Here is a 25,217-nt window from a genome sequence, read left to right as displayed (position 1 = left end):
TTTTGCAAAACAACACATGCAAATTAAAACATCAATGTCAACTAAAAATATAAGAATGTATATTTAAGATTATATATAAAATGAATCACATTCCATTTCCCCCCTTTGATTCATCACAATAATATAATCGTCCCACAATCAGATATTCCAAATTTCCTAGAGTTATTTCAACCCTAGTTTTCATAACATTTTAGTCTGACTTTTTCCAATTTTATTTTTCTCTAATTTTTTTCAAAAACCCATTTCACTGATTTATTCACAAAACTCTTTCCCATTTTCTGAGGATATTAAGTTGGGAAATTCCCACCTGCTTATGACTTCTTTACACAACAACTTTGCAACCGACTGAGCATCTTTTATCTTAGTTGAACATCTTATGCACCTCTTGGTATATGAATGTAACCAAAAATAACAGTCACACATTATTTTTCAAACAGATTGTGCACCTGCCTATGACATAGTCAATCTATTCAAGAAAATATTATTCCAAAAACTCTACTCCTTTGTGATTTGTATCCTAATCTCCCCTTTTGCAACATAAACTAACCCATAGCTTACTAAATCATCATGGTTTCTCCAAAACAATAATTGATTGCTACTCTAAGGATGTTTTTTTTTCTTTCATTGTCTTCAAAACACTTGCTTTCGAAAGTCCTTCAATTTCTGGTTCAATCCCTTGGATTGCTTCATCTTTCAATGGATACTGATTCTTCCAAGGAGGTCTGGCTCCTCAACTTTCACCTCAATTGAGCTGATTTCACAAATCCAATATCAGTCCTACTTTAATATCTCAAACATTCTTGAACCTTTTTCAACATTTCTTCTTCCATAGATTCTCAATTCATCTTCACACTTCAAATAGATTCATTTATCTTCCGTACAGCTTATGACTCTCCTTGTCCTTGAGCCAAAATCATCATTTTCAGAAATCGCTGATCTTCACTCCAAGTTCTTCTCATAATTAATTGATTTGACATAGTGAGATGTGTAACCTCTTCAGGCTGAACACAGATAAAAAAAACTTTCTGCTTTCCATCATCACTTCCCATAATCCATTGTTTATTTTCACTTCAATTGTTGGATCTTTTTCCGGTCCTGATGCTACCAGCTGAAAACTCCTTTCGGATCTTCTAGGCACCTCTAGAATCCTTGCTCCTTATAGGGTTCACCTAGAGGACAGGTGATCTTCACTTGCTCCTGTATCTTCCTCTGAAGTTCTTTCTTTCCAGAAACTATCTATGGGTATGAAACAATTTATACCACTTGTTGTGGCTGGTATAATTGCATTTGACCTTGTTCAGTTGAAGCTGTAGCAGTGATTGTTGATTTGGTTCACACTGATTCTGCATAACCAATGCTTCTCTTCTCCTTCTTCTCCACCAGTTGTATTTGATTGAGTTTTCTGAGAGTTTCTTGGTCCTGTTCTTTCTGGTTGTGTTCCTTTTTCCGGTACAGATCCACTTGATGGGCTATATGATCTGTATAGACACCTTTTGTCATGCTCCCAAGTCCAACCACTTCTGCCAGTTTGCTCCTTACCGGTAAGGGCAGTCCCATCTGTAGTTTAGCTCTCAAGATTGACTGCTCAATTTGACTCACATCTGGATCATTTCCGGTAATATTTCTCCACACTTGATGAACTCTTGACACGTAGGCTCTCGGATTTTCTTGTTGTCCTAGTGGGTCAATCAGAATGTTGTCAGGATGCACATTTGTTGGAAACGTATCTTTCAGTGCTCTCCACAGCCGATTCCTGCTTGCAGCCAACAATTCAGGATCATTCACAGCAGTTCCCACATATCTATGAAGTCCAGCTCTCTGAAAAATGTATTCCATGCCTGGAATCCCAAGGAGATTAGCCAAAAGTCTCTTAATGTCTCCTATGGCAGACTGTGTTCCCACCGTAATTTCTTCCAACTTTGAAATCCAAGGATATGCTCCATCTTGAAGAGTAGGCAGTTTCATAAGTATATCTGACATATCGGTATTCTGCAAAGGCTTATATTCTAGGTTTTGTCCTCGAATGATCACCGGCATAATTTTCTTACTAGTGCCATCTTTCCTTGGCCTCAATGTATATCTCTTCTCAGATTCTTGGGATTCTTTTCTCAGCAGCTTCTTCTCCTTCGTCTTCAGCTTCTTGAGTTGATCTTCCAGTTCTTTTACTTCTTCTAAATTATTGGCCTTATACAGGTATGATACGCATCGGTCTATATCTCTTTCTATTTCTTCTGTGTTAGTCATTGGAGGATAAAATCCTCTTGAATATGAAGCACCTTTAGTCTCCAAATCTTCATCGTTGTCTCCATCTTCATTTTCACCAGCACTCGAATCACTTGTATTCTTCTTCTTCCAACTTCCATCACCCCTTCTTTCCGCTCTGGCCAACCTCTGTCTGATGACAGGGTCATATCCACCCATGATCTCTTCTGAATCACTCTGATCATCATCATCATCATCATCGTCATCATCAAGTTCCATCCTCCTTGACCTCACTCTACCCTTAGTTTCCAGACATCTCGTTTTGTTCCTGCTTTTGGAGTTTGGATTCATCTTTATGGTCGTTTCTGCTTGTCCTCTCTCTATTATTTGTTCATCTTCATCTCTGATGCAATAGTCACCCTCCTGAATGATCACTGGAAGCTGAGGATAAACGTCCCTTAAACTTGGCTTCTTTCTCATAAGGTGGGGGTGTTTTTGCTGAATCCATATATGAGAAAGGTGTATTGACTTCTGCCATTAGCTTTTCTGTCACCTTTACCTCTTTTGCCATTTTCTCTGTACCTCTGTCTCTCTTATCTTTTGTATCTTTTATCAGTTTTTGTCCTTCATTTTCAAAAAGCTTAAGAACACCCAGCTCTCTTTGTCTTTTTTCTTTACGAAGTTTTCCTTTCTTCCCCTTCTTTTGATCTGCCTTATACGTGGATACAAGCACTTGCATTATCTTGATGACGTCTGGGTTAAGAGTGCCTTCCACTGGCCATGGTTGTTCAATGTCAGGCCAACGTTTATTCCATTTTTCAGATAATTTTGCTATACCATTAACTAGAGGATTACTATTCTGTACTACATGAAGAGGAGTAATTGCTTTTGTAGTTTTGATGTCCTTTTTCCCCATTGTAATGACTATGTTATGTGTTTCCCTCTTGTTTCCCTCTTTTTTTTTTATTTTTTTTTTATTATTTTATAATTTTTTTTATTTGTTATTTTTCTAAATTAAAAAATAATTAATCAATTAATCCAATCAATCAATTAACCAATTAAATCAATGAATCAATCAACTAATCCAATCAATCAATTAATCAACTAATCAATCAAATCAATCAACCAATTACTAATCAAATCAATCAATCAATTAATCCAATCAATCAACTAATCAATCAATTCAATCAATCAATCACTAATCAAATCAATCAATCAACTAATCCAATCAATCAACTAATCAATCAAATCAATCAATCAATCACTAATCAAATCAATCAATCAACTAATCCAATCAATCAACTAATCAATCAAATCAATCAATCAATCACTAATCAACTCAATCAATCAACTAATCCAATCAATCAACTAATCAATCAAATCAATCAATCAATCACTAATCAACAAATCAATCAATCAATTAATCCAATCAATCAACTAATCAATCAAATCAATCAATCAATCACTAATCAAATCAATCAATCAACTAATCCAATCAATCAACTAATCAATCAATTACTAATTATTCTGTGAATTTTATTTTACCAAATTATTGATTAGTGGCAATCTTACCACATCCGATGAGGAAGAGTAAAGGAAAGTAGTCAACTCCAGAGCAATTCAAAAATAAAAGACCTGTACCAGCAGCACTATAATAATAATAATAATAATAATAATATGCCATTTAGCAGACGCTTTATCCAAAGCGACTTACAGTCATGCGTGCATACATTTTTTTTTGTGTATGGGTGGTCCCGGGGATCGAACCCACTACCTTGGCGTTACAAGCGCCGTGCTCTACCAGCTGAGCTACAGAGGACCCAACCCAATTGCTTAATAAGCACCTAATTACCTTAATCTTACAGAATAATGTCAATGCTGGAATTCCAACACAACTCTAATCAAAACAAGTCATTGACAAAAACTCTAATGTGCAATTATCAATTACATCAATTCATCAGTCTGTTGCCAAGTTCCTGCGAAATGGTCACAACATGAAAAATTCTATGTAGACACAATGTATCAATTAAATCCTGTAAGGGAAAGTAGGTTTTGTGGATAAGTACAGTACTGGCCTTAATTTGGCTGGGTGGTTGTCATCGATGCCAGCTGATGTTAGCACCTCCTCTCTCTCTCTCTCTGTCTCCTCCTTCTCGTCTCTCGTATGACAGAAGGACAAAAGAACAAGCAAGAATTTAGTTCATCATTATTTATATATATATATATATATATTTTTTTTTCTTTTCACATTCACGCTAAGAAATAAGCAAACAGCTTAACTCAGGAATATTATAAATAGCTCAATAACATTTTATTTTATTCATTTATTTTATTATTATTATTTTTAATCCGTCAATATATCTGTCATTCACCAACTCAACCGATTATCAACCAAACAGTTTTACAGTCAAGCAACAGTTAATTCAAGAGAACATTTCACTTGTGTGCAAAATTCCCCTTCTTTTTTCTTTTTGTCTGCACTGAAACTGACTCTCCCAAACAGTTCAGTGCAGGGGAGTGGCTAAACTCATAAAATCCTACGCGTGCGCAGTTCAGTCACCAATGTGATTTCAGAGTGAAAGGAGCTATAGACAGACCCGCTGTTGCTCCGTTCTCTCCTCCCATAGACAATAACAAGACTCTACAGAATACACAAACAAACACGAAACACACAGAACACAAATCCCACTTCCAAGTTATGTTATCTTTCACTTATCCTAGTTTGCAGATTGATAGTTATGCTGTTATCAATTACAAAACATCTCTATACACTCTTAAAAAATCATCCCTGTAGGGTCATGCTATTCTAATAGTTAATGAACATTCTCTTTTTATAGAGACTCATAAGGTTTTGACAATATTTCCTTACAAAAGAGTAAACCCCAGTTTTCAGAGCCTTAGTCGACACACAGCTGGAAGTAATCAGAGACGCAGCCCCCCCTTTTTCTCTGTCTCACACACACACACAGACACAGAGACATAGGATTCATTTATACAACGCATGCTTATCGCCGTACCTAATTTTCTTTATATACCTTTGCTAAATTTCTGCTACCTTCAGGTTTTAGACATTCAAAAGAGAGGATTACTTCAGACAGATATTTCGTCAAATAAATTCAGAGCGGTAAACTTACAATTGAATATATTGCCTTAAACCCGCAGTTCCCAGAACTGACTTGAGAGTTAATCTAATAACTATCAAGATTTATGGCCATCATATTGATGCCTTGTTTTTTTTCAAGGGCTTCCTTAAATTAAACGGCGTCCTAAAGTATACTGTTACTTATTTTCTAGCCTTATTCCTTGTACTCTTAGACACTTCTAGACACTCCTTGTACGTTTATTCAAGGCAAAGTATCGGTGTGCCCTATAGACACTCCCCACTTTTTTTTGCTTTGTTCTCAACGCAAACTAATTTAGAAAATTTAGAACGGAATTCCTATCACACAGCAAAAAAGAACCAGCAAAACGCACGCACAGACCCTTTGACGGTACATCTTGAACACACACACTCTCTGGACTCACAAAACGGCCAGCGCCCAATATTAGTGAAAAAAGCTCACCTTTTTTTTGCCGGCTTCTTGAGCGGGAGTCACTTTGTAGCCCAGGAATGGAATGCTGAGAATAGACGTAACACGACCCAAAAAGAATAAAAATAAAACTACCTCGTCGCCATTAAATGTAGTGTCTAAAAGACACACCTTTGCTGGTCCATGCTGTAATGATAAGGAATCCGCCGACACTGTACTCTGTTTATAAAGGTTTATTATAACAAAAGTTCCAGCATCGGAATTTGACAGATACTGCAGATATCTGGAGACAGCAACAGCCAAAATCTGTAATTCGCTATTCTCCCCTTCTATTGTTCAAGACATGGTTTTATATAATTTATGACGTAATATGGTGTGATTCTAAAACCCAATCCCTGGCCTTTTCCACATCTCTCCCCATATCATTTTCCCATGAACTTTAGTAATGCTTTCCAGATGTTTCAGCAAAGTAGAGTAAAGTTCATCTGTTACACCATTTTGCAACATCAGCAAAATCTTAGAGCCAAGTTTTCCTCTAACACACTTTCTGCAACGGTCAGCATATCCTAGACTCTTAAGACACTACACTGGCTTGCCGTTCCAAATAAAATGGAATAATTTTTTCTCATATAATTTAAAAAACTGTTCGCTAGGCGTAGGCAAGACCATAAGCAAATAGGTAAACTGGGATAATACTAAAGAGTTAATCAGGGTGATATTTCCACAAATTGACAGGTATTTACCTTTCCATGGTAGTAAGATCTTATCTATTTTTGCTAACTTTCTATTAAAATTTATTGAAGTGAGATCATTTATTTCCTTTGGGATATTTATTCCGAGTATATCCACATCACCATCAGACCATTTTATTGGTAAACTACATGGTAATGTAAAAATTGTATTTTTTAGTGATCCAATACGTAATATAGTACATTTATCATAATTTGGTTGTAATCCAGAGAGGTTAGAAAATGTATCTAGATCCTCTATGAGGCTGTGGAGAGATTCAAGTTGTGGATTTAAAAGAAAACATGAATCATCAGCGTACAATGACACCTTTGTTTTTAAGCCCTGGATTTCTAATCCCTTGATATTATTGTTGGATCTGATTTTAATAGCTAACATCTCGATGGCAATAATAAATAGATATGCTGATAGTGGACAACCTTGTTTCACTCCTCTTGACAGTTTAAAACTTTATATAGCCATTATTTACTATTTTACACCTAGGGTTACTATACATGATTTTAACCCAATTTATAAGAGATTGTCCAAAATTGAAATGCTCCAGGCATTTATATATAAACCCCAGTCGTACTTTATCAAATGCCTTTTCGAAGTCTGCTATGAATAGCAGGCCTGGCTTCCCAGATTGTTCATAGTGTTCTATTGTTTCCAGTACTTGCCTTATATTATCTCCAATGTATCGCCCATGTAAAAAAGCTGTCTGATTTAGTTAGCTATTGTTACTGTGTATGTAAATGCGAGCAAAAAAGTACCCAGGGACTTGCCTTGGCTCCAAGTCAGAGCAGGTCCGCCAGAGCCATGGCCCAGTGAGACACAGGTGCCGGCCCGCGTAGATGGAAACAGAATAGTCAGCCTTTTGGGTAAAATACTGGGGTAACTTGGGTAAAGTCCGGGGGTATCGTCGGACGGGGCCACAGTGTCCCCCGACCCACCTGTCTCAGTCTCCAGTATCTATGGTGCAATAGTCTATGTGCCGGGGGGCTAGGGTCAGTCTGTTATATCTCGTGTAATTCTCCTGTCTTATCTGGTGTCCTGTGTGATCTTAAGCATGCTCCCTCTAAGTCTCCCATCTCTCTCTCCCCTCCCGGAGGTCCTGAGCCCTAGGATCATGCCTCAGGTCTACCTGGCCTGATGACACCTGGCCGTGCTGCTGCTCCAGTTTCGCAGGCAGAACAGTTGGCTAGGGAACCCTGACCTGTTCACCGGACGTGCTACCTTGTCCCGGACCTGCTGTTTTCGACTCTCTCTACCGCACCTGCTGTCTTGACCTCTGAATGCTCGGCTATGAAAAGCCAACTGACATTTTACTACTGAGGTACTGACCTGTTGCACCCTCTACAACCACTGATTATTATTTGACCCTGCTGGTCATCTATGAACGGTTGAACATCTTGAAGAACAAGCTGGCCTTAAATGGCCATGTACTCTTATAATCTCCACCCGGCACAGCCAGAAGAGGACTGGCCACCTCTCAGAGCCTGGTTCCTCTCTAGGTTTCTTCCTAGGTTCCTGCCTTTCTAGGGAGTTTTTCCTAGCCACCTTACTTCTACATCTGCATTGCTTGCTGTTTGGGGTTTTAGGCTGGGTTTCTGTATAGCACTTTGTGACATCTGCTGATGTAAAAAGGGCTTTATAAATTAATTTGATTGATTGATTGAAAGAGATCTGTGATTGATGATGACGGGACTTCCTGGAGCGAAGAGATGTAAGGATGTAAGGAAATGAGTCACACAGGGATCATGGTTAGCAGGAAACACTAGGATGACAGGTTGATGACATACTACCAGAGAGACGCCTGCCCGCCCTACCGCCTAGGCTGCCCACCAAACTACGAGAAACACTGGTCAGTTACTGGTTGATCACGTATCGCCTTTATTAAATACTTCACAACCTCCCCTACAGTGAACGGTTACAAAATGGTACCTCTCGTCAAACAGGACACTGTTCAATTTACAAAGCAGTCACTTTTAGCAATGGGCAAAACAATAAAATTAGAAAAAAATACTAGATGCTTGTGTAGCCAGGTCAGCCCAGACTTTCATACCTCTATGGAATTAAGTGAGTTTATTTTATTTGTTTGAACCTGCAACAAAAAAAGAATGTCAGTTTCTCCTCTCCTTTCACGGTTACAGGCTGCATCCCACTTAAATGCAAGCGGAAAATACATTTCTTTCTTTCTTTCCATATATATATAATATCAAATGATTCGATTTAACTGTCATGTGACATAGGGAGGAGACAGGAGAGGCAGATATCTCATAAGTATAAAAAATAAATTAAAATGATCATATCTCACGTGACAGACGGACACCCATGACAGTTGTGGTTTTCAATTCACAGTTCTGCCTCAGTGGCAGAGAGGAGGTGTGAGTGGAACCTCAAGTAGGGATGTGTGGGATGGTGGGACCAACATGGCCGACATAGGCTTCACCCCGACACACAAGACAGACAGACAGAAGAGGCTAGAGATAACACAAGGCTGACAGAGCAGAGGGCTCAAATATTTAAAAAGAAGAGACAGCCGGCAGAGGGGAAAGACTGGCAGATAACAGATGGACAGCGCAAAGAAATGACTTCAAATCAAGCAACAAAAGAGTTGTATTCATATATAATATACTGTACTGTTATAACGCTACAGGCAGAGGGAGTGGCAGTGAATGTTCTCTATGTGTTATCTTTGCCTGTGATTGGACTACAAAATATACAATGATTGACAAGTATTCTTCTGACGGCGACACAGTGAAAGCTAGTGATATGAAAGGGTTGGACAGAACGGTTGATAAAGGGAGAGGAGAGAGCTTGGAGACTGGAGTTACAAACAAATGCAAAGGAAAATGAACAGGACAAGGAGCAGCATAAATGACGAAGTACAGCCCATTTAAATCTGTGGACTTGTGTTTTCGTTGTCCTAGGGAATACATTTAGGGAATACATTTTTTATTTATACATCTGTTTGTTTTAAAATAGAGGTCTCTCTTTCCCAGACTCAGACATACCCTCCCACACCCTCCCTCCCCGGCCCCAAAGTCTGTTATAGAATCTGATTAGCCAACACGTTCAAACGTTCATCGTCTGTGGCCAGTCCGGCTTCCGCCTCAGTGCGCTCCTTGCTGATGCGTTCAGTGTTTGTGTCTAAAACAACGTTCGACCAGCCAGGTGGATAGGCTCAGATATCACTGGCAGAAGGGTGATGCCGTGGGGTCAAAGCCTTTAAAAACCTCCTTCAGAGAGGCATTGTCCTGCTCCGTGGTGGTGGTGGTGGTGTCGCCAGGCTGGGCAGGGCTGTTCCCACCAAAGGGACTGCCGGAACCGCTGGGCTTGCTGGCCTGTTTCACCATGCTGAAGACCGAGGACACAGGCAGGTTGTGGACGCCCGCCGGGGCCTGCTCAGCAGCACCAGGGGGGCCCTGTCCGGCCGTGGAGGAGCCAGAGGCAGCAGGACCTCCGGGGGGCCCGGTGGACGGCGAGGGTGCAGGCTTGGGCCTGGGCCGGTTATAGCTGTTGTAGCGGTCAGTGGACTGCTCGCTGCTCTTCTCTGGCTCCGGCTGGTCCAGGGCAGACTTACGGACAAACAGGGGCTCCTTGGCCTTTGGCTTGGCTGGCGCTGCCTCACTGGCTTTGGGCTCTGCAGGGCCGCTGCTGGGGGTTGTGTTTGTGGCGGTACCAGGGCCCTCAAGTTTACCTGCACTAGGAGTCCGGGGGTCATATAGACTAATACCACTTAGTACACTGCTGCCACCAGCTGCACCCGCTCCCCCTCCACAGCCCACCCCACCTGCTGACAGTAGCCGAGGGTCGTAGGGGGCGATGGTGGGGGAAGAGGAGCCGGAGGTGGATGGAGGGGCTGCAGGGGAGACTGTCAGAGGGGGGACAGGGGACTCTGAAGGCTGCTTCAGGGCAGATTTCTGCGGCTGGAGCCGGGGGTCAGCAGTGGCTTTGCGGGCCATTCGAGGATCGACAGGCTTGTCGACAGGGGTGGGCAACAAAGCAGGAGGCGCCGGCAACAAAGCCGGTGGAGGGACAAGGGGGAGAGAAGGGGATGACTGAGAGGGGCCGGATGAGGCGTTAACAGTTTTGAGGATGCGAGAGAGCAGCTCAAAGTCTGGGAGGGAGGAGGAGGCTGGGGCTTCTAAGGAGGGAGCCGGGACGGGTGGGGTAGGGGGGAGGGCCGTGTGGATCCGCTGCTGGCTGCGTGAGAGGCGGGGGTCCATGGCTGAGACAGGGGGGATGCCTGGGGGGAGTGGGAGGAGGTCCTGTTTAGGGATGAGGATGGGGATGAGGTCCTCTGGGTTCCATGTCACTGTCTTAGCATAGAGGGGCATGTGCAGGAGTATGTCCTTCTTGATGTGGCTGAACTGCTTCAGCTGTGAGCGCGGGTCCCTCAGGGCCATGCCCATCAGGGGGTCCAGGGGGATGGGCACAGGCTTGTCCCTCAGAACCCTCTCCGTCTCCTCCTCCTCTGCAGGGGGAGCCGTGAGGGGCGGGGGCTTGTACACCAGGGGGGCGTCTGGTTTGGGGGTGAGGGTTGCGGTAGCGAGCCGTGCCAGGCGGGGGTCTGCAGGGGCGACGGTGGAGGCCAAGGAGGGGTTGGGAGAGTCCAAAGCCTGGGCAGAGTCTGTGGCCCGGGAGAGGCGGGGGTCGCGAGCCAGCCGGGGGTCCCCCTGACGGGGGTCCGCCGGTCGGATGGGGGGTTGCGCTGGGGAGCCTTTCTGGAGGCGGGGGTCGCTGAGGGGGCCTTCAGGTTTGGGGGGTCCCTGGCTCTGCTGGCGGAGCGTCTTCAGGATGGATGTGACACTGCCGCCTCCATCCTCATCCTCACTGGAGTACCAGTTAGCTGAGTCACCTAGGAGATAAAGCAACAGGAATCAGTGATATAATCCATAATTTCAACCGTATGGTCTGAAAGGTATGAAGTAGAACCACAACCACTGAAAACCAGGGGCCGGAACATAATTACAAATCATTTGTAGACTACAATTTGACCACAAGAATCCCAAACAGATATAATATTTGACTAAAACATTATAATTTCAAACCTTGCTTACATTTGTATACGATCACATGTATCTCTCTATTATGCATGGGAACACTTGGAGCTGATTTCCTGGTGTTTTTACAGTCTTTTATGTAAAAAACAAAAAGGTGTATTTATTTTTGCTCAGAAAACTTGGGGTGCCAAATAAAACCACCCACGGTCAAAATTCGGCCAACAGCTCCACCTAGCGAGGGTGTAGAGGCCCATTGGAGTCACTAATCTGATCCATGGGAGTGTCTTACACAACCAGAGCCCAGAGGATGTTGACTCTGCTGAGGGTTACAAGTGAGGGTCAACGGTGTCATACAGACATTTCCTGCCTCCTCGGGACACATATAAATTTCTAACCAAACAAAAGGAGACAGGAACACTGTACATTTTCCACAGACTTACGCAAGCACTTTTCGGGTCTAAAACCGTACTACTTATTAATCATACCATCAGCTTATGAGTCCTAAATGACACCCTATTCCCTTTACAGTGCACTACTTTTGACCAGGGACCAGCCAGGGATGTAGCCAGGGTTTACACAGCATATGCACTCGACTCAACCTATTTTATGCGCTCTACCTAGCCTATACGGGTGAGTGTGACCCCTAGCCAGTATTTATATGGTGTCTGTATCAATATAGCATAGTCCTGCAGTGTTTGCACTGCCAATGCACTGTTTATACTGTGTCAGTGGGAATTGTTTGTTTTGTCTATGGAGAATTGAGATGGTGCCTGCAGTAATTTCCCATAGTGGTGCGTGCCAGGTTTACCAGGCCCAGCAGAAGTGTTTATGTTATTGTATGTGCTTGTCATTATATTAGTGTCTAAGCATGATAGACATCAATACAGTGTCTACAGCAGGGGTGGGTAATAGTTGCAGCTCGAGGGCCACATCAGGATTTCAAAATTCATCGGAGGACCGCACAGATTTGTTTTCGGACCGATTTGTTTGTCAAAAGCAATTTGCGGCCCAGAAAAAGGGCAATTATTTGAAAACGTATAGGTCTATTATAATTTCGACATACACTATATATACAAACGTATTTGGACACCCATTCCAGTTAGTGGATTCGGCTATTTCAGCCACTCCCGAGCACACAGCCATGCAATCTCCATAGACAAACATTGGCAGTAGCATGGCCTTACTGAAGAGCTCAGTGACTTTCAACATGGCACCGTCATAGGATGCCACCTTTCCAAAAAGTCAGTTTGTCAAATTTCTGCCCTGCTAGAGCTGCCCCGACCAACTGTAAGTGCTGTTATTGTAAAGTGGAAAAGTCTAGGAGCAACAACGGCTCAGCCGTGAAGTGGTAGGCCACACAAGCTCACAGAACGGGACCGCCGAGTGCTGAAGAACGTAGCACGTAAAAATAGTCTGTCCTCAGTTGCAACATTCACTACCGAGTTCCAAACTGCCTCTGGAAGCAACGTCAGCACAATAACTGTTTGTCGGGAGCTTCATGAAATGGGTTTCCATGGCCGAGCAGCCGAACACAAGCCTAAAATCACCTCGCCGCCATTGGACTCTGGAGCAGTGCAAACACGTTCTCTGGTGTGATGAATCACACTTCAGTCCGACCGATGAATCTGGGTTTGGCGGATGCCAGGAGAAGGCTACCTGCTCCAATGCATAGTGCCAACTGTAAAGTTTGGTGGAGGATAAATAATGGTCTGGGGCTGTTTTTCATGGTTCGGGCTAGGCCCCTTAGTTCCAGTGAATGGAAATCTTAACGCTACAGCATACAATGACATTCTAGATGATTCTGTGCTTCCAACTTTTTGGCAACAGTTTGGGGAAGGCCCTTTCCTGTTTCAGCATGACAATGTCCCCGTGCACAAAGCGAGGTCCATACAGAAATGGTTTGTTGAGATCGGTGTGGAAGAACTTGACTGGCCTACACAAAGCCCTGACCTCAACCCCATCGAACACCTTTGGGATAAATTGGAACACAGACTGCGAGCCAGGCCTAAATCACCCAACAGCAGTGCCCAACCTCATTAATGCTCTTGTCCCCGCAGCAATGTTCCAACATCCAGTGGAAAGCCTTCCCAGAAGAGTGGAGGCTGTTATAGCAGCAAAGAGGGGACCAACTCCATATTAATGCCCATGATTTTGAAATGAGATGTTGGACGAGCAGGTGTCCACATACTTGGTCATGTAGTGTACTTTCTATCTAGTTTTAGACATTCAAGAGTGGCCTGGGTGGCCGGTCTAGGCCACTGCCTCCAGTGTACTGCTGCAGCATGGTGTCGATCCAGCCCATTGCTATTTCAGCAACTCTCTCCATCTTTCCTCTCTCTATCCTATCCAATAACATTTTTAAGAGTGGCCTGGAGTGTATTTTAACCCCCTAGAGTCTAAGCCTGGAGGTTGTGTCTACAAAGCTAACATATGGAATTGTTTTAAAATGGTCAGACCAAGGATCATTTAGATATTTGATTTCGAATTTTAGGACCCCTTTAGGTATAAAAAAATATACAAAAAATGATTGAACGCATGTTGCCCACCCCTGGTCTACAGTCTGTGTGTGTGTAGAGCGTACCTTCCGTGTCCCTCTCTCCTCCCCCCTTGGCCAGCCTGGCCCTCTCCTCATCCTCCTGCTGTTTCTGCTGGATTCTCATGAACAGCATGCGCTGGGCCGGCGGCAGGAAGTCAGGCACGCCCATCCCCGCCTGCTGATTGGCCAAGCCGCCGTTTGCGGGGACGTCCGGGCCTCCCATGGAGCTCTGGTTTCCTCCCGATCCTCTTCCTTCTTTCTCGTCCATCCCTCCAAAGCCCTGGAAGTCATCACCTGGAAGGTACAGGAGGAGGGTTGACAACTACAATACAGAACACTCTCAGAGACACATTACAGCACAGGTTTAGATTCAATCTGAAATTATATTGGAAGGGCCAACAGTCTCTGATGCGAACAGTGATTGTATGCTTCGTTCATGATGTGATACGATATCAGCTCAGCTCACCTTCCTCCACCACCCCGTCCATATTCATGTCTTGCTGCTGGTTGAAGAAGTTATCAAAGAAGTTACCCCCTGGAGGAGGTCCGGGGGGCATCATAGGCCCCCCTTCTGGGCCAAAGCCTGGCATCATGGGGGGTCCTCCAGGGCCCATGGGTGGGGGAGGACCCATGGACATGTCTGGGGGCATCATGCCAGGTGGAGGGAACCGAGGCGGAGGCCCACCAGGCCCACCGGGGAGCCCTTGGGGGCCAGTGGCGCCAGCTTGGCCTGTGGCAGTTCCCGGGTTCTGACCTCTGTAGCGAGAAGGATTGTTGAGTTATACCATGTTCCTTGTACATACTCAAACTATAAAAGCCACATAAATAGGTTTGGATGGATGTGAAAAGCTCACCTGTGATTAGCTAGTTTCTGAGCTAGCTGTCCCGTGGGCTGCACCTTGATCTCAAACAGCGAGGGGATCTTCTTCCCTCCATTGCCGGGACAGGGGGGTGGGGGGCCCATGGATGGGGGTGGGGGACCATTGGGGTTGGGAGTGCCCTGGTAGGGGCCACTGTCTGGGTAGGGGGTAGGGGGACCAGGACAGGGACCGGACCCTTGGGTAGGCCCTGGACTGGGGAGGCCGTTGGGGGACATGGGGCCCTGTGGTGGTCCAGGAGGTCCAAAGTCCCCAGGGCCAGAGTTGTCGGGCGGCCCTGGTCTGGGCGGTGTCGGGAGCAGGCCCACCCCAGGAGGAGGCTTGGGAAGGGGGTTGATCCCCTGCTTCTTTAGCTCCTCCACCTCCTTCTCATCCTCAGCTCCAGCCTCGGCATCCTCCGCCAGCATCTACGAACACATGAGATGAAAAGGTGGTCAAAAGGGGTTAACGCAGAGGAGAGTGAGTGAAAGTGTGACAGGGTTAAAGAAACAGAGAAAAGTGGTGTATAAATCCACTTGAGGACGGCTCACCTTATTTAACAGGTCTTGGGTGTCGTCGGTGAGAGGCTCATGGGAGAACATGCATTCGTCTCCATTCACACAGCTCCCGGTGGTATGGAACAGCTTGCAGGGGAAATCACGTGCTGGGGAGTTAAGGAACTATGGATGGCCTGAACTCACTCAAAGACTGTCTCTTGGCCATTTAGGCCCGATATTCAAAAAGCGGCCCAGGGGTAGCACTGATTTAGGCTATACTAAACTTGACACCTAGTATGGCAGTTCTAGTTATGCTAGCTGTAAACACACACTGAAGGGAATGTATGAAATGTCCTATCTGATACAAAGTGGACTGCAGGTAAAGGATATCATGCATGTAGGGGCAGTTTTCAGCCCGCGCGCAGAAGCCGGTGATGTAGAACTTGCAGAGTTCTTTCTTCTTGGGCAGCTCAATGTCGTGGCTGAAGTTGCAGTGTTCCCCCTGGAAAGTTGGCAAAGAGATAAAACTATCAAAATCACAACATGTTAGTACAAGATTTTAAAAAGCAGTTGACGGTAACATATGTTAGAAGAATGATTTGACATTCTATTGAGAATGCCTGGCAAGAACATTATCTCCGCTCAAATTCCATGATTTTCTTCCTTACCCAAGTACAGCGGCCCTCGATGTAGTACTTGCAGATGGCTTTCCCTTTCTTTTCTTGGTGCTTGTCCCCCTGGTGCTTGTTGTGCTGGCCTCCTCCGCCATCCTGCACCACAACACAAACAAACAGGTTCTATTTTGCGTTGCGGTGAGGTCTTCCAAGCATTATTAGATTTAAAGCCTTATCAGAAATCCAACTTGTACAGGTTGAGTATTCATTCAGAGCAGCGAGCAGGTCTGTAAGGTGTTGTAGTTGGTTTTATTCTCACCCCCATGTCCCCCACGTCTCCATTGTTGTCCTCATCGTGACCCTGGTCTCCACCTCCTCGGCCTCTCCCTCGGTTCCTCCCTCGGCCTCCCCGGTTCATACCACGTCCCTGTTTCCCCCGGCCCCGCCCCCGCCCACCTTTACCACCTGGTTGGAGCAGGGAGAGACACTTCATCAGTGGGCTACAATGGAACAAGACAGGCAACCGTTTTGGATCGGGTGCAAAGCATGTTTACTTAGGAAGGACATCAGAACAGCTAACCTAGCATGTCTGTATTACAGTAGCATGACTAAGTATTGTGTAGTATGAATAATAGTGGTAATCCTTCACATTCTGACAGCCAACTCACCCCTTCCACGGTCTTTGGACTTCCTGTACTGAGAGTATTCATCATAGTCATCTTCACCCATGTGGTCATAGTCATCATCTCCATACTAGAACACAACATCAACTTGATGAGGAACAATTCAGAAACAAAACACAATATACTTTCCTGAGATTTTCAACACTTTCCTGCTTTAGCAAACACACCAGTATCATTGATAGATCATTTCACATGGTTTGTGCATCTGGGGCCAGAGGATGACCGTCTTTGACTCACCTCCATCTCGTCTCCTCCTCCTCCCCCCCCTCCTCCTCCTCCTCCTCCTCCCCCTCCGTACATCATCCCGTCTCCGTCCTCGTTGTCTCCACCCATCTTGCTCCCTCGTCCCCGACCCCTGCTCCCTCCTCTTCCTCTACCGCCACGCCCTCCTCCTCTCATGCCTCCTCGACCTCGCTGGTTCTTCATACGACCTTTACCTCCTGTGGAGAAAGAAAATGAAACACTGTCAATACCTGTCAATACCTGTCAGCATCTCCACGGCACGCGGGAACCTGCAAGCAAACTAGTAAGGGTCGTTCAATTCACCTCTGACCCCATTTTTGCTACCTCTGCCCCCACGACTGTTGCCCCTTCCACCTCCATCGCCGCTGCCTCCCTCTTTGGCCTTGCGGTACTGGTTGAGCTCCTTGGTGAAGTCATCGTAGTCTTCATCCCCCATCTCCTCATCCTCCTCTCCCTCGTAGTTCTCCTCTTCGTAATCACCGTAGCCCCCGTAGCCTTGCTTGTCCATCTTTACGTAGCTGCCCTTCTTAGGCATGAGGCCACCGTGGCCGGAGGACGGGGCTGGTGGGTAACTTCCAAGGGACTGGGTAGGAAACAAACAATCATTGTTAGACCACTGTAACTACATGGTAACAAACAGACTAGCAACTCCACAGCAAGTATCTTCAATCATGTGATTTAGAGTACTGCCATGGGGTAACTTACAGAAGGGGGGTACGTAGGGCTGTAGTCCCGATACTTCCTCTTCTCACTGGGGCTGTAGTCAGAGTCATCGCTAAAGTCTGAGTGGTCATCACTGGAGGAGGCATGACGCTGTAACACCACACACACAACATAGAAAGAGCGATAGGCTGAGTGACAATGTACTAAGAAACATCTTTAGACTAAACAGTAAGAAAGCAATAACATCCCTGATCTGAAGGGTCTGTAAAGCCCGAGCTGAATGTGGAACACACACTCTTACTTTGTGCTTGGATTTGCGTCTTTTCTTGGCTCTCCTCTTCTCCTTCTCCCGCTCCCTCTCTTTTCTCCTCTTCCTCTTGTGGCGGCGGGCCTTCTCTTCGTCCTTCTCGTCGCCGCTGGCGTGGCGCTCTTTGCTGCGGTGAGTTTTCTCTGGGGGGGCTGCCTCTGCTACTGCTGCTGCTCCTTCATCATCACCTCCATCTTCTCCTCCTCCCCCGGCGCTGGGCTCCTCTGCCACCTCCACCTCTCCACCATCATCCTCCAGCTCCCCCTCTTCCAGCTCACCATCCTCACGCCTGTGACAAACAGAGAACAGATAGAGAGGACATCAAAATGCTGTTCAAACCACACTCTGATCTAATCTGCATAGTTCATGTTTGGACTCCCAGTATGGGACAGATGGAGGGTTCCTGGGTGGTGAACATTACATTCATAGATGCCACCAACCGCCAATAATAATACGGGATCAAAGCTTTTTGTCTGGGGAAAAGTAAAGTGGAATAAAATGGCATTAACAACCGCGACTGCTAGGTTGGGAATTTGGATAATTCCTTTTTCATGGTAGAGGTAACATGGCGAGCTTCAGGTGTACCTGTTCTACACATTTTATACTGATAACTTGTATAGCCCGAGGGAGTCATTTCCCTCATGTTCTAACTTCAGTAATTCAATTTGTGGGTTTCAGTCGCTAATTATGGCGTTTCCTTGTGCGTTTCTGTACGTTTGTATGGACAGTGGAGATAACGTGGTTATCCTCAGGACCAATCAGCTGTTGTTATCCTATCCTGTCACAATGTCTGAGAGTTGCGTTTCTCTGAACTCATCAAACATTAAATCACATCACCGTTCACACAAAAAAACAAGACACAATGTAGGCTTCTCTGCTGTAACATTCTGATGAGTTATGAGTGTTGTGTTTGGGTGACTGGGTTGACGGTTGGCTGTTATTGTGGGTGACATGAAGGACCTAGTGTCTGCTGAAGTCAGAGGGCAAGATCATGTTTTTCTTAGATTAATCACATAGGCATAGGCCTACTGACTGTATGCTGGAGCTAGGACTGCTAGGGTGTAAGGGCTGTGGGGGGGGGGGTCAGGGATAAGGTGGGTGTGGTCTGTGGTAAACAAATTATATGGCAGTTAATAGATGGGACAGCAATCAGTAACAGCAAGTTTCTCTGTGAACAACATTTCAATATAGGTATGACATTTCCATGTGTGTGTAATGTGTCCACTTTGAGCTTCACTGTTTTGTCTCTATGGACTGGGAAAAGTTGAGTGATGCAACTATGATGATGCAACTGGTGGGGGAGGGGGATTCAGTAGGTCCCAACTGCTGGACTGGACATTGGCAATCCGTTGGCCTTCATTTAACAGGGTGGATTCAACATCAACATTCAACACTATTTCAAGGACATTTTGAAAGCAATAGGCCCATCACTAAATCGAGTTAGTCATTCCTGTGCAGGGAGACAGAAGTGTTTACATAACAAAAATAATCTTAAACAGTCTGCTATTTATCAGTGAAGACCAGTCAATTTCAACTGTCAACAGTCCTCAACAGCATACTATATGCTTGCTTAGAAGATGAAAAATATTTCACCAACAACCAATTCAGATCTCAAACGTTACACAGGAAACTGCAACGGTCAAAACTGTATTACAACTGGAATAGCTAGGCCTAAATGTAGCTAGAGAACACAGACAACAAGAAATCAGAAACAGTCACTTTTTCCCCTGCCAGATTTCAAGGTGTAGTTTCACACAGAGACGCCATTACATGATTTACTGAAATACATTGGCGTGACAATAAGGCATGTGTGGTGGTGGTGAGAAGTAGGATATGACCACCATGTCCATTTGAAGCGTCACTTTAGCCATCGAGTCCTGCCTACAGAGTGAACGGATATTTGCTGACACTGATCAGAGCAGGCTTGAGTAACAGTCTCGCTTTCAGTGTCTGGTATAGCCTAACTTCAAAATGGTACAAGTTAGGCCTTTATTTGATTATTCAAATACAGACTGGATTAGAATTATGACTTTTGGCCAAAGTACACAGAAATGGTTTGGGTAGTAAAAGGAGTAAGATGTAGGCTATAGAATAGACTATACTCTGAGCATACAGACCCAATCTGTGGACATAAGCCTATAGGCCAATTGACACAAATAAATGTTGACTGATCTCTCTTTATACTCACACCACATCCTCAACATACTAACTTCCTATGTAGGACATGACATCCTACTGGGCCCGGGGGTTTCTGGGTCTTACTAAAGTCTCCTGCTCCTCATTACGTTTAGTTATCCTAAGTTTACTCTCAGCCAGAGCGGGACCAGATATAGATCTCTCTACCTTACCTGCCACCCTAGATCTAGTCACTCTTAAATAAACCAAATTAATCTAAAACTGCAAGTTGATAAAAACCTGTTTTTCCTTCATTCTCAATGGCATGGTTTTACAACCTGGCATAAAACAATGGAGTCAACATAATTTAACTCAGCACAACCAACCCTTAAATCAATATCTGTCATGGCAGTCACGCACGCAAACACTCACGTCCTTCAAGAGGCACAAGGAGGCCATTCTTGATGAGCGCAGAGCTTTGCATTGCTGGAGGTTCTATGGACTGACATGGACACATACACAGAACAAAGGCTCTACTGACACAGCTCTGACTCCTGGCCCCTTTCCCTAGTGGGGTGCCAGGTACAAATATTGTACTTTATACGTTTACTTCACTACATTCCTAAAGAAAATTATGTACTTTTTACTCCATACATGTTCCCTGACACCCAAAAGTACTGGTTATATTTTGAATGCTTAGCAGGACAGGAAAATGGTCTAATTCACACACTTATCAAGATAACATCCCTGGTTATCCCTACTGCCTCTGATCTGGCGGACTCACTAAACACATGCTTCGTTTGTACAGCAAATTATGTCTGAGGGTTGGAGCGTGCCCCTGGCTATCCGTAAATAAATAAAAACAAGAAAATGGTGCCGTCTGGTTTGATTAATATAAGGAATTTTAAATGATTTATACTTTTACTTTTGATACTTATAAAGTATATTTTAGCAATTACATTTTATACTTAAGTATATTTAAAGTAGTATTTTACTGAGTGAATTTCACTTTTACTTGAGTCATTTTCTATTAAGGTATATTTACTTTTATGTCAATTGGATGATTTTTCCACCACTGCACTCCCATTGGCTGAGAGTATGTATGCCTAACCATTTAGCTGTGCAAAGATATGTTAGGGTCTGGCCAAATCCATCTTGTCTTGTACTGAATGAAAACTTACTCTTACAACATTCTTTATGTAGTAGCCTATTTCAAACTGAGGTTACAGGGGTTTTGGTTTCTAACATTACTGTAATAAAGAGTTGTATATGAAAATGATATTGTCAGGCAGGTCAGATTTCCTGACAAATGTGTTAAATGGCAAATGCAAAGCACCTGTCAACAGCCTCCTCTGGGTTTTATAGCCTACATCACGATTTTCCAAAAAAAATGATGAATCACTCTAATAACAACAGAAGGGTCAGGATATGACAGCACTCACTACTGCCAATTTGATAATGCTCTAGTCTACTCTACGCCAAGGAACAATGCCAAGGAACTATGAACAGAAAAAAGTTACAGTTGGATCCAAATATATAGCCTAATAAAAATAAATAATCTGCTATCTAAGGATAGGCTTGGATAATCACACTTCAAACAAGACAACCTTTACAGTTGCTATAAAGTTGTGTGTGCGCACTGGACACACACTATGTGGTTCCAAGAGCATAAACTGAGTTAATACTGAAAATACCAATCACTAATGTAAACTGACGTTTTCGCTTACAAATACATTTTACAATACTATTCATGCATCATCACAACAGGATTACTGCTTAATGAAAAAGGTGAAAAAGTTCCCTAATAATGAATTAAACTACAAACAATGGGCCTCTATCAAAATGATGGGAAGTACTTACTGTGAGAGGTTTTCTTCACTCAAAAGCACTGGTATGACCATTTCCCCCAAAAAGTTTTTGGAAGATAATAGTGGTCTCCCCACTTTATTATTAGGGTTTGTGGAATGGCATAACTTGGGGGTTGGGGATGCTGAAGACAGACAGGGCAATCAGGTAACGTTTGTGTTTTACTTGACTTTTTAGACATCTGAAATGCTTTGCAAACGTTCAACTCAGTTCTGGGATTTGGTGGGTGTTTGGGATAACAATCTAAAGTAAAATAGCAGTCTGTCCTGAGAAGAGAGAATGGGAAAACTTTATAGGGGCACGAAATTCGGCAATTTTCCTGAACGTGCATGGAAGTGAATTTTTGAAAATCCATTCATGTACAAATCTAGTAATTACAACAACAAAAAATAATGGGTGGCACAAACATATTTCAAGTGGAGATGAGAACACTAAAATAATTGTACAATCACTTTTGTTACATTGTTGCTGACTAGTTAGTATGATCAATTTCACGCCTTGGAATTGTAGCAATTTGTTAGTGATTAAATATTCTATCAATCCCTAGCTAGTTTGCTTAGTTAACGTTAGACTGTGGACCAATAGTGAACTTCATAGCTAGCTAACGTTAACTAATCGAACCAATTAATTGTATTCGCATATATATATATAGGGTGACAATTGACAATCTGCATCAATTCCAATGACAATTTTTTTTCAACATAACTAGTTAGTTGCTAAAAAGGCAGGCACAATGGCGGCCTTGGCTTACTAGCTAGATTGGCTGGCAAGCTAACTAGCAAAGAAATAAACTGCGTAGTTAGCTAGCGTAACTAGTTAGCCACCTCGTTACTTAGCTGGAGTACTAATAAAGGAAATACATACGATGTCCAACAACTGGCTATTAATCAAATCGTTTATCTGACCTGAAAAACCTAGAATGTAATGATTAATTAGGAAACTGTTTAAATTCGCCCTATTGGCTTGGCGGATAGTTTGCAAACGGGCTTTTTTTCACGGATGGCAGCCAGCTAGCCAACTAGCTAGCGAGTTGGAACGTTAGCTAGCCCTCTCTTTGCAATTCAATTTTGCAAAGCTTTTGTGTTCAAAAACGTTTTGGACATTAACTAATTGGACATCTATTCAGAAATGAATTTTTGCTAGTTAAGTTAATGGTGGACAATTAGCAAGCAATAAAATCATATTTTTCTTCATTCGGTCTCTACTTTGATGGGGATGCAACTTTGCTGGATCAGTTATTTGAACTGATGGTATTTTTTCTTAAAATAACTTCTTGAAATACTTATTCAAAGTGAACAGATCCCAGGTTCATATTTGACCTTCCAGTTTGCGCTGAGCAACGTTTCAAGATGGCGTTCGTTACCTCTGTACTTGTTCCCCAGAAAAAGGCGACTTTAATCCCTTTGAAAGAAAAAGGAAAAAGAAACCCGGGCTTTTTATGCCTAAAAAGCACAGGACAAATAAATAGTTTGATAGAAATATGATTGTAGAATTACTCGACCTTTCGTCAGTGAGAAGACTGTGTTCGTGGTTGGTTGTTGTTGGGGAGTTTGGATGGACAGTCATGCTTTCCACAGCCATTTCCTCTAGCTACATTTAGGTGCAAAAAAAATTACAGCTCTACTGGCTTATGCGTCACTTAACTTGGATCTACAGTACTTGTTAATGGTTTTAGGAAGAGTTTCAGTTCATAGTAGTCAATTCCCCACTAACAGTTGTTAGAGAAATAGGTTGAAATTGTGTCCTGAGGTTCTCCGTCCTACAGTTGCGCTGTAAAATGAAACTCATCCACTTAAAATGGCTGACTGTCTCCTCCAAAGAGAAGGGGCGGGATATTCCGAACGTGACGACATAAACATTACGTTCTCATACGTTTGTCACGGAAATAACCGAACGTTCTTCGTTCAGCAGTTGTGAAAGAGCACTCTTTGGCATATGTATATGCATATCTGCAGGCAAGGAGACTGGATTTTAGGGCACATTGAGGTATTCTGCTGCTTGTCCAGTAATTTGAACAAGTTCACTTTACTTTTCTCTTAGTTAGTTGGCCCTCAGTTCCCTCTCCATGGCATGACTATATTGGTGGTAGCTGTGGATGGTGAAGTGTCTCCGAGCCTGTGTATGTAGTGCATGTCCTGTACCAATTATAATTCACTATTAATGCCACAGTCAAATTACAACTAACCAATTATATTTCATTAATTAGATTGATTGGTTGGTTCAACTGTTTTGCCATATCACAATAAAATAAAACCAAGGATCAGGTATAGGCTCCATTGTTCATGTTTTTTGTTGCCATAGGAAACTTAACAAATGTATAGCTTTATATCACGTTTTAAAAGTAATTTCCTCTCACAGAATGTCTGAGTACTGCATGTGAAAATGTCAAATTCATTTCTTCCACTGTTACATTTTTGTTGGTAGGCCCATGCTATGATGGTATGCGTATGTCTTACAGTGAGATGAAAAAAATCATCAGGAGATGGCCTATTCTTTTGATGAAGTCACTAAAGTATAAACCTCTACGGGTCCACTGTCCTCACATTTAGATAAAACAATTCCAAACAGTCCCTTTACATGTCAGAATGTTGAATAATCTTAATTTGAATTTTACCTGTTGTCCGCTGATTTCGGTCTTCTGCTGGTGGAATTTGAGACAAAATATCCACAGGAAAGTATTATTAAACAGACTTCAAAACGCGGGTCTCTGTGTATGGCTATCACGATTTGTTTGCTTATCACCTAAGGAATGTGCACAAGACGTAAGTACATCCACGCGATGCATGCATACTAACCGAAGTCTTGCAGGTGTTTACATGGTTTTGTGCATGTGGCAGGTGATAGAAATCTCAACGGCAATATAGTCACTCTAAAAGGTCGGGTGAATAATACTGTCCTGCGGATATTTTTTCTCAAATTTTGACCCGAATAAGGACCAACCGCACAGACAACCGGTAGAGTAAGTTCAAATGCAATTGTATTCAACATTCTGGCTTGTAAGGAAACGTCCCAAGTTTTTGCAGCGCTTTAATTCAGACTGTGTATGCAGAAAGCTTGCCTGACTCCTCAAACTGAATTCTTACACTACTCCATGTTCGCTACAGAAGAAAGTAACGTCCTTGGGCGTGGTGTGGCGTAGCGTTTGGCCGGAGCAAGGAGTTTGGGTAGCCAGGCAAGCAGAAAGCTGGTATCACAGTCTGATTTATTAGGCAACTAAAGTATATACAGTTGAAGTTGGAAGTTTACATACACCTTAGCCAAATACATTTAAACTCAGTTTCACAATTCCTGACATTTAATCCTAGTAAAAATTCCCTGTCTTAGGTTAGTTAGGATCACCACTTTATTTTACATTTACATTTTAGTCAT

General features: G+C 43.5%; 1 protein-coding gene across 1 annotated transcript; it reads right to left on the bottom strand.

Annotated features, from left to right (window-relative positions):
- Positions 1–8,330: 8,330 nt before the first annotated feature.
- Positions 8,331–23,870, bottom strand: LOC121567534 (zinc finger CCCH domain-containing protein 4-like). Its single transcript, XM_041877658.2, has 14 exons — positions 23,350–23,870; positions 17,862–18,156; positions 17,603–17,710; positions 17,201–17,480; positions 16,892–17,094; positions 16,640–16,724; positions 16,291–16,436; positions 16,026–16,127; positions 15,748–15,859; positions 15,412–15,521; positions 14,858–15,288; positions 14,470–14,759; positions 14,049–14,297; positions 8,331–11,322 (listed from the first exon to the last, which is right to left on the bottom strand). The coding sequence occupies exons 1-14, from the start codon at positions 23,427–23,429 to the stop codon at positions 9,653–9,655; spliced, it is 4,161 nt and encodes a 1,386-aa protein (XP_041733592.2). The 5' UTR covers positions 23,430–23,870; the 3' UTR covers positions 8,331–9,652.
- Positions 23,871–25,217: the final 1,347 nt, after the last annotated feature.

This window comes from Coregonus clupeaformis, chromosome 6, assembly GCF_020615455.1.
Source record: "Coregonus clupeaformis isolate EN_2021a chromosome 6, ASM2061545v1, whole genome shotgun sequence".
Taxonomy (NCBI): domain Eukaryota; kingdom Metazoa; phylum Chordata; class Actinopteri; order Salmoniformes; family Salmonidae; genus Coregonus; species Coregonus clupeaformis.
This window is presented reverse-complemented; position numbering and strand designations above follow the sequence as displayed.

Coding starts and splice junctions, on each gene's coding strand:
- LOC121567534 (XM_041877658.2), bottom strand. CDS start 23,429: ATGGCTGTGGAAAGCATGACTGTCCATCCAAACTCCCCAACAACAACC. Junction 18,157..23,349: donor AGTCTTCTCACTGACGAAAG/GTCGAGTAATTC, acceptor TGTTTGTCACAG/GCGTGAGGATGGTGAGCTGG. Junction 15,289..15,411: donor CCCAAGACCTGTTAAATAAG/GTGAGCCGTCCT, acceptor ATGTGTTCGTAG/ATGCTGGCGGAGGATGCCGA.